A 9,446-nucleotide genomic window follows, 5' to 3' on the forward strand; every position below is an offset into this window, starting at 1 on the left:
TGGGCTGGAGTAGGATTAGAGGTATGTGTTCCTGGGCCACATTTGTACTCTCCACTAACCAAGAGAACCAAATGTATAGGGGCCCCTGAAGAGTCTTGCCTTCCAGTGCAAAAATGAGGGGGCTATACATGCAAGATTGCTGAGCTAACTTGGGAAGGGACCGGAGACCTTGGAATTTTGAAAGGGCCAGTCTCTTGGGTGACTCCTGAAGTCTGCAAATACAGCAGCCTCAGGTTTGACAAAGGGAGCTCTTGGCATCTGGAACTCAAATAATTCTTTATTTCAACACCTGCAAGCAAAACAATCGCTGGCCAATTACAGGGAATTTTCAGCCCTGCACCGTGGCCTCTGTGGAGCTCAGTTTCCTCATGGCTCCAAGCTTAATTTGTGTATAGCGTTCTTAACTGCACTTGTCAGTGCCCAGCTTTGTGGACCCATGTGGTCTTGACTCAGGCCCCAGGGCTGATGTCCCCCACCTGAAGAACACTGTCCTGAGAGGCACCTTAATCTGTACACCAACAGGTCTGTCCCATGGGACAGGTGGGCAGCCATGCTGAGAGCTCCGGCCCACCTTTACATGGTGTGAAGCACTTCTCTGGGTGCTTCTGGTGTGGAGATATCTTTCAGTGAAGTGAGCTTTGCCACTATCTCTGCAAATTTCCCATCTCTCAGAAGCTGAGGGAGAAAGCAGCAGAGAGACTAACAGTCAAGTGAAAGGAAGAGGCAAGAAAACCACAGGGCCTGTGGGATGTGACTCCGGCCATATCTGTGGTCATTACCTGAAGAGGCAGGACACCAAAAGTATCTGGAAAGAAGAGGTAGAGGAGACTCAGGCTGGAAAAAGGAGATGGGACAAGAGAAGACAGAATGCTGATGGGAAAACAGGAAACACCTGAGAGCACAGCAGGTGCAGCAGCAGGGATGGGGCACACCAATACTTGGGCGCTCTTCCACGCGTGGGGTCTGAGAGGTTCTCCCTGCACCTACACCTCAGAGGGGGAGAAGGACGGACTGAGAACAGGCAAAGAGCTGACAGGGGAAGTAGGTGTAGGGGTGCAGCGAGAGGCCAGGTGAAGTGCTACCAACAGGGATGGAGAAAGGTAATACGCCACGCTGTCCTCCCACAGAACTCCATCGGCGAGTTGTCCCACCCGTCCCTACGGCACTATAAAAGTGCTTGTCTAGCCCACTCCGGAGGAGACGCTCAGCAAGGCTTTCTCAACTGAGACACAAAAAGCCCTGGCTTTTCCTGTCCTGCTTGCCCAGCAAAGATGAGGGCAGTGCCTGCCTTGGCCTGAGTGGCAGCGGCAGCTGTAGCTGCGGCGGCGCGAGCACGTGTGTGGGCCCGCTGGTGCTGCGACAGGGAGCGGCTGTGGCTGAAACACTTGCCACACTCCGCACATTCCGCCGGCCGCTCGCCCAGGTGCGTCTTGCGGTGCAGTGCCAGCTTGGAGCCCACACTGAAGGCTTTGCCACACTCAGGGCACTTGTGGGGCTTGTGGCCAGCATGGTTGCGCCGGTGCACGTTGAGGTTGGACACGCACGTGAAGTGCTTGCCGCACAACTCACAGCGGTAGGGCTTCTCGCCTGTGTGTGTGCGCCTGTGCTTTGTGAGGTCCGAGCGGTCGCTGAAGCAGCGGCCACACTCGGTACACGGGAAGGGCCTCTCGCCTGTGTGGATGCGCTGGTGCACCACAAGGTCGGAGCGCTGCCCGAAGCCCTTGCCACACGTGGCGCATGCGTGTGGCCGCTCTCCCTGGTGGCTGCGCCGATGGCGCAGCAGCGTGGAGCTCTCGCTGAAGCGGCGCCCGCAGTCGCTGCAGGCGTAGGGCTTCTCGCCCGTGTGCGTGCGCTGATGGCGCACCAGGGTGGCGCTCTCCAAGAAGCCCTTGCCACACTCCGGGCATTTGAAAGGTTTCTCACCCGAGTGCGTCTGCAGGTGTCGCGTTAGTGTGGAGCTCTTGCCAAAGCTCTTGCCACACACACCACATTGGTGTGCGTCCGAAGTGCCTGGCTGCCGAAGCGTGGAGTCACCAGGGCTCCTGGCCGCGTGGACACGCAAATGGCTCCGAAGTCCCGCACCGCTGCGGAAGGCCCGCGGGCACTGAGCGCAGCGATGGAGCGTGTCAGCGGGCACGGCCGGTGTCCCCCACGGGTGTGCCCGTGCCTGGTGGAAGCGCAGTGCGCTCTGGCGGAAGGCACGAGGGCACAGCGGGCAGCGGCGGGGCCGCTCGGGAGGGTGCCAGCTGCGCCTGTGCAGCAGCAGAGCCGGGAGGTGTGGGAAGCAGCGGCCGCAAGCTCGGCAGCGGCAGGAGCGGCTGCGCCGCCTGTGCGCGCTCTGGTGTAGGTCAAGGCGGCCGCTGTGATGGAAGCTCTGGCCACACTCATTGCAGATGTAGAGCGTCTGGCCCGCATGAGCGCGTCGGTGCGCACGGAGGTCTGCGGCCTGTGCGCAGCGCTCGCCGCACTCTAGACAGCGGAAGCGGCTGTCGCCCCCATGGGCGCGCTCATGCCGCAGCAGCACGGAACTGTAGCGGAAGCTCTTTCCACACTCACTGCACCCATAAGGCCTGCCGGCTGCTGCCTCTGAGGCAGCGAGCATGATGAGGGCCAGCCGGGCGCCCTCAGGGTGCAGCGTGCCACTCACACTCGAGTCCACCTCCTCCAGCTGAGAGTTATTTTCAGTTTTCTTAAGGCCTAGGAAGGGAACGGTAGCAGAGGGAAGAGAGGGAGGCCTGGAAAACTGGTCCGCGGATTCCAGGGTTCCTTCTCTCACAGCAGGGGCTGTGGCTGTTTCAGAGGTGGGCTGCAGCTAGGTTTACCATGTACCGTGAGCCCTGCAGGGAGAAGGTCACTGTGAGCCCCAGCAACATCTATGACAGCTACACCTTGGGGAATGGAGGGGCAAGCACAGGCTCCCTGTTTTCTGTACCTTCCTCAGCTAGACCATCTCTGGAGTTCCATTCTCCAAGAGGAGGCAAAGCCATGGGAGTCCTAGAAATATGGGGGGGAGGGGTCCTTGTGCCACCAGGAAGGGCAGGAGGGACTCAAGAGGGGAGCTTTCCTCCAGTACACTGCTCAGAAGGGAAGGAAGAGTGTCCAGCTTGTTTTATGACCTTAGACCAGGGACCTTGGCCTGGAGATGCACTAGGACACGACCAAGGAGGGACTGGTAATGAGAAGTCCCCTGGGCCTAAACCACATCAACACCTTCCTCTGAAGACCCAGGGTTTCCTGAGTAACCAGTGTGAACCCAGCCAGGCCTGGGCTGGAAGCGGTGAAGCATAAACCTATCCAGCAGCAGCCTGGGCAAAAGGCTCAGGAAGGGCTGGGACCTGGGCAAGGGGAGGTATCTGAGAAAACCCAAAGTATTGCTCCTTGGCTTTGGACAGCACCTGATACACAATCACACCACATCAGTACACAGTCTCAAAGTTCCCTGGCCTAGCCTTGAGAAAGCAACTCAGGACCCAGGAAAGGGGTAAAAGGAAGCATGAATAATTCACAAAGAATATTATCAAAAGTTGATGGCATTATCAAAGAAGTGATTTTCACATTTCTAGGGAAGGCTGGGGAGAAGGAAGGGACATCCTTTCTAATTCTCAGGGCATTCAAGTTGTTTGCAAACATTCTGCAGACTTTCCTCATTGCCCCAGCTCCAGGGATCTGAGAACGTGGAGTAGCAAAGAAGCCCCTTTATGGGGGTGGAATCTGCGCTGCTATTTTCTTTATCTCAAATGGCATCCCTGACTCCTTCTGACAAGTTGGTCAGGGTGGCTCTCTGTGAGCAGGGTCAGCATTTGTGCACAGAACATCCTGTGCCCTCTATTTAGAGCACATATTGGGCCGCTCTCCTCACCTGACTGGCCTCACCACTGACTGTTCCCCTCAAGATCCATGGATCTGTCCCCAGTTCAGTTTAGTGGGACACAGGAGACAGGTATAGTCACTATAAGTTATAGGCCATGTCACCCAACAGATCAGTGAGAGAAAGCAAACAAAATAGTCATCAGTCATTTTCTTATTAGCAGAGGGAAACTCAAATACCCAGAACTGTGGTTAAAACACCCCATAGATGGGGTCCTCATCTTTTGGATGCAAATGGAGTCAACTGAAAAAAGCCTTTAAAACCACAGACCTGCAGGGGTGGGCTCTGAAGCTTCTGTTCCCCTCCTTCTTGGGAAGGAGTGGTGGATATAGCATGTTCTCTCCCTGTGCCTCTGGAGCAGGATGTGCTGTGCCCTGCAGGAAGGATAAAATAAGAGGGACAATGTGAATTGAAACTGAGCAAAGGGGACAGACGCAGGTAGAAGAGAATGAAGGAAACATTTCTTGGAAGAGGGTATTTTTAAAATGGATATTTTCAAATATAAAAAACTAACAAGAATAGTAGCACAAATCACTCACTCACCTTCAGCATCTATTTACATTTTGCTATTTCATTTCATCTATGACACTCCCCCCACCCTACCCCAGCCCATACACTTTTTGGGGGGGGGGCGGGGGTCTGGAGTATTTTAAATCCTAGACATCTTATTCAAAGAGGATGAGTTTTAAACAAAATCTGCAAGCAGGGAGGGAGGGAGGGAGGGTGGGAGGGAGGGAGATGCAAGAGGGAAGAGATATGGGAACATATGTATATGTATAACTGATTCACTTTGTTATAAAGCAGAAACTAACACACCATTGTAAAGCAATTATACTCCAATAAAGATTTTTTAATAAAATAAAAATCTGCAAGCAGGGGCAAGAGCCCCTCTGCAAACCTGAGAGCAGACTTTAGAGGGAGTTTCTTGGTTCTTCCAGAGAGAGTTTTCAGCCCAGACACTTGCTTGGGCTGCTAATTCTAGCTGGTCAAATTCAAAAGAATGTTTGCCCTTGTGTGAATAAAACCTTCTCTCAAGGATCAGTGGTTGATCCCAAATGCCAAAGAGAGCAATGCTTATGTCCTAGTGAGTATTCCCCCTCACCTGAGTGTCTCTGGAGACCCTGGCACCTCTCAGGCCAAGTTTCTGGGATTACACCCTCTGCCAGGCTACTGCCTTCAAGGGCACATGTCCAAGGAAGGTAAGACAAATGTACAAATGAAAACACACACACATAAATGACATATAAACAAAGATACCATTTTGCCCCATCACAGACATGGAATAAGAGACCCTGGTCAAGGGTGCAGGTTTTGTGCTTGAGTGCCAGGGTGTATCCTTCAAGTCTCTCTTCTGTACCTCACCCCATGCTGGAGCTTGCCCTGGAAGGAAAGGGTCTATGCTTGGGAGGAAATCTGAAAGAAAAAAAAAATATTACTGTGCCAAAAGAAGAACGATTTCTAGACTGTCCTAACCATCATTTTCCTGATTGAGTTCTGAAGTTGCTATACCACCAAATTTCTTTGATTTTTGGAAAAAAATAAGTACAAGGGAGGCTTCGAAAGAGGGAAGGGGGTAATTACGTGTGAATTGATGAAAAGTCCTAATTGTTCAATACTTTAAAGTATTTTAGTAACTTTCAAGTATTTAATACTTACAAACTTATTATACGTAACTAATAAAAGACAATTACTAAGAAGATAAGCTAATGGCAAAAATTAATATTCACAATAAAGATAAATTTCTGTTTTGTATACCACGAAACTTGTTTCTTAATAGATATTGCAGGCATTTCATGCCATATCTAACTGTTCACAGGAGTGTTGGACTTAATCAGGATTTAGTACATTTACTAACAATCTACTGTGAGAGAAGTGTAGTTATTTTTCTTCTGAGTTGTGTTGTTCAGTTAGTATAAAGATTTTCTTCCCTGGTTATCTTTTCTGCCAGGCCACCATTTCTGGGGCATGATGAAGAGGCAAGTGATCATCTCACAATTCCTCCATCTTGAAGCCAGAGTTGGATAAAACTCGTCTGGGCTGCAGGAGTGGGTCTGAGGGCTGTCTCAGCTGTGCTGTCTGCTACAGTAGCCACAAGCCACATGTGGCAACTGAAACTTGAAATGTGGCTGGTCCAAAGTGAGATGTGCTATAGGTCAAATACACTCCTAACTTCAAAGACTTAGTATGAAATAAAGAATACAAAATATCTCATTAATAATGTTTAATGTTGACTATATGTTGAAATAATATTTTATATATATTGGGTTAAATGAAATATATTTTTAAAATTCATTTCACCTGTTTTTAAGAAAAGTGATGATTACAAATGTGGCTCACATTTTTGTTCTATTAGATAGTGTTTGCCAAATGGCCTTTCCAAATCCTGGAACAATGTACAAAGGGAGGCTGACCCACCTCACAGTCCCTGAAGGGGATTGCATGGGAAGAGGCCACCAACTGCCCTGACCCTTAGAGCCTCAGTAACCAGAAGACAGCCACTCTTCTCATCTCCCAAGATGTGGGGCTCTGGCCACACCCTCCAGAGGGCCCATGTGCTCTTCAGGAAAGTGAATATCTGTACTGCCATCTAGGAGACCTGTTTGGGACTTGGGGTTATAACTCATGCAAAGCCTATCACTGCTACTCTCCAGTTATTACTAGCATCAATATGGAATGGCTCTCATATGTTTCTGTGTATGTACCCCTTTCATCCTCCCAGTAGTCCTTTGAGGTGGGTACTACTGGTTACCCCTATGTGACTTGAGGTTCCCCTGTGGTGCAAGCTCATCCAGAGCCACAAGGACGGCAGGTGGGTCCAGGGACAGGAAGGGGATGGCAGGCTGGGAGGCCCGTCTCTGGCTCTCCCCGATAGTCCCCAACCCTTCCTGGCCCTGGCCAGCTGGCAGCAGTGTGGCAGGAAGCCCCAGGCAGCCCCAGGGACCACCATGGGACCGGGGCTCACTCTGTGTACTCTGCGGTGGATTCCTTTGCGGTCCTGGTAGAGGAAAGGAAACAGTCAGCCTAAGAAGTGGTTTGGGGAGCAGTAGCTGCATTCGGGAGAGAAGATTCTTCTGCTGGCCTCTCTATATATACTTAACCCCCACCCTGGTCCCAGTCCTAAAGTCTGTTGCCCAGCCCTAATGACAATGTAGTCTCCAGGACTCTGAGACACCCCTAGAGGCTGCTGAAATTTACATCCATCTAGAAGCAAATAACCCACTTCTCACTGTTGGGAGGAGGAGGGGGGAGGAACTGGATGGATGGAATAGTTTCCCTGACCCTCTGAAGCCTGCTTTGGGGCCTTTCCACTTGTAGTTCTTTCTACCTGAAAGCCCTTTCTCCTCCTTCATTCAGGGCTCTGCTCCAATAATCCCTCCTCAGAGAAGCCCTACTGAGCACCTTCACTCCTCCCAAACAGTGATTCCCAATCTACTCTGGAAAGGTTTCGGTCTCTTTTCTAGGGGAGCATGGGGTATGAAATCCAGAGCACCAGAATGGCCACTCCTCACTTCCCTTTTTCCCATAACAGAAACAAGGTCCAGTACTTTAAAAGACATTGCCCCTTCCAGCTTCAGATCCAGTCTGACATGTTTAAGGAGTTGGTGGAAAAAGGAATGACAGCTCCCTCCCCATTCCAAGTACCCAAGCCCGATCATGATCCAAACAGATTCTTTTGCAAGGTTTTTTCACAAAGATTTTCCTGTGAAATCTGGGAAGTGTGGAGAATATATGTATGTTGACAGGGAGAGAACATAGTAGGATAGTTTATTCACTATGTTCCTTTGACACATGGGCAAGACTACAGCCCAGAAGAGCCAGAGGAGCCCAGAACTGGGATGAGGAAGGGACTATACGGTACTTTGCACTCTTCCTAGGCCTAGCAAGAAGTTGGGCACACATAAGGCATCTAATGCTTTTTTAAACTGATGTATTAATCTGGAATGCAATTCTTTCCAACGTTAGGTCCCTGGAGGAGAGGGCCTCTCTCTAGTCATCTTATCCTCCACAGCCCTATCCACTGCATATACTGCAAATACTCTGACTTGGTTTACTAAGTCCTTAACTGCAACCTGTGTAGGAGACAGGAGAGGCAAGTGTCCAAATTCTGGGTCTTCCATTACCAGCTGTGTGACCTTGGACAGGGGACGTGGGGTGTCTAACACTCCTGCCTGAGAAAACTCAGTAAAGGAAGCTGTAATAATGTTGCCTATGAAAAGAGGGAAGGTGTTAAGTCTGAGAACTGCAGTTCCCGAGTTTTTAGGATTTACTCTCCCCTGGTAAGTTTTATGGAACCCTGAAAAAGAGGTCTGACTCTTACCGCCTAAGCATCCTAAACGTTCTGCAAGACCTTTTTTAAGTCTTTTCCCCCCGACCCACCCCCCACAAAGAACCCTACTTAACAGGATTAGAGCAGTGTGGGGCTTTCGTAGACCCTCCCCACACACCGGCAGCTTCGAGAGTAAGTAGTGACATTGGTTACTCATTTTAAGACTTGGTGCCTAGTACTTAACGGGAGCTGAGCACAACTATTCGAGGAATGAGGAACGCCCCACCTGAGCAGGTCGCCTTCCCTGGCCCTCCCGCAGCGCAGCCAATCCCGGGTGCAGTCAGTTTTCGTCACGAGTTACTGGTCAGATTCTCCTTGCACGAAACTTCCCACCCCGGGCCCACCCCAGCTCTTCACACTTGGCGCCAGCCCACGCGAAGGGCAAGATACGGCACCAAAAACGTAGTGGAGAGTAGGGGGCGTTTAAAACATCGACCGAGCCCAGAGGCTGCCGCTGCCCTTTTAAACTGACTCAGCCTGGCGATGTCCGCGTCGTGGGGCCGCCAGCCACGAAGGTCACCAGAGTAGGACTGGCGAGGACAGACGGAGGGCAAGGCCTGGGAGGAGCAGGCCGCGAGGCACCAGCGGGCGTGCGCCGGCCAATCGCTTGCTCCGCGGCGCTGCCGCGTCACTCGTTGCCGGGGCGTCGTTCCCGACGGCTGCAAACGCTAGCCGCTCGGAGCGGAGGGAAGAAGCCGGGCGCAAGTTGGGGACCACTGCCCAGCGCTAACCCTCCCTCCCAGCCCTTCGGTCCCCTCACCGGTCGCCGACTGGATCCTCGGACACCGCGCGGCTCCCACTCAGCTGGCTCGCCGACCCCAGCCTCCCGCACTGCGGGACTGGGGCGGGGAAGGGAGGGAAGGACCTAGCGGAGCGCGGGGCCGCAGAGTGGGGGCAGCTGGGAGGCGCCTCGGGATTGGGGGTCACGCTCCAGCCCCGCTCTCCCGGGTTGGCCAGTGGTCTGCCTCATGAGGGCCGCGTCACCGGTTGCTGGGAGGACTAGGAGACGTAAGAAGGCTCCACTAAAGGTTCAGGCTCGCCTGCCCAAGCCAGAATCCCAGTAAGGGGGCGGAGCTAAAAGGCGGAGCCTAGGGAGACTCCGGTCCCTCCTCCCTCCCTTGTCAAGGCCCCGCCTTCTTCCCAGGCTTAACCAATCCCTGCCTCCTCCTTTGTCCACGTGCCCTCCCCGGGCCTCTTCCAGCCCAATCAAAGGAAAAGGCGGTGACCCACGTGCACCGCCTCAGCATCCAG

At 52.4% G+C, this 9,446-nt stretch overlaps 1 protein-coding gene across 1 annotated transcript; it reads right to left on the minus strand.

The window, feature by feature from the left end:
• Positions 1-257: 257 nt before the first annotated feature.
• On the minus strand, positions 258-9,241 carry ZNF672 (zinc finger protein 672). The gene is made up of 4 exons (XM_059917972.1): positions 8,956-9,241; positions 5,126-5,281; positions 4,139-4,242; positions 258-2,837 (listed from the first exon to the last, which is right to left on the minus strand). The coding sequence occupies exon 4, from the start codon at positions 2,600-2,602 to the stop codon at positions 1,205-1,207; it is 1,398 nt and encodes a 465-aa protein (XP_059773955.1). The 5' UTR covers positions 2,603-2,837; positions 4,139-4,242; positions 5,126-5,281; positions 8,956-9,241; the 3' UTR covers positions 258-1,204.
• Between the last annotated feature and the right edge of the window lie 205 nt (positions 9,242-9,446).

Source organism: Balaenoptera ricei, chromosome 3 (genome assembly GCF_028023285.1).
Source record: "Balaenoptera ricei isolate mBalRic1 chromosome 3, mBalRic1.hap2, whole genome shotgun sequence".
Taxonomy (NCBI): domain Eukaryota; kingdom Metazoa; phylum Chordata; class Mammalia; order Artiodactyla; family Balaenopteridae; genus Balaenoptera; species Balaenoptera ricei.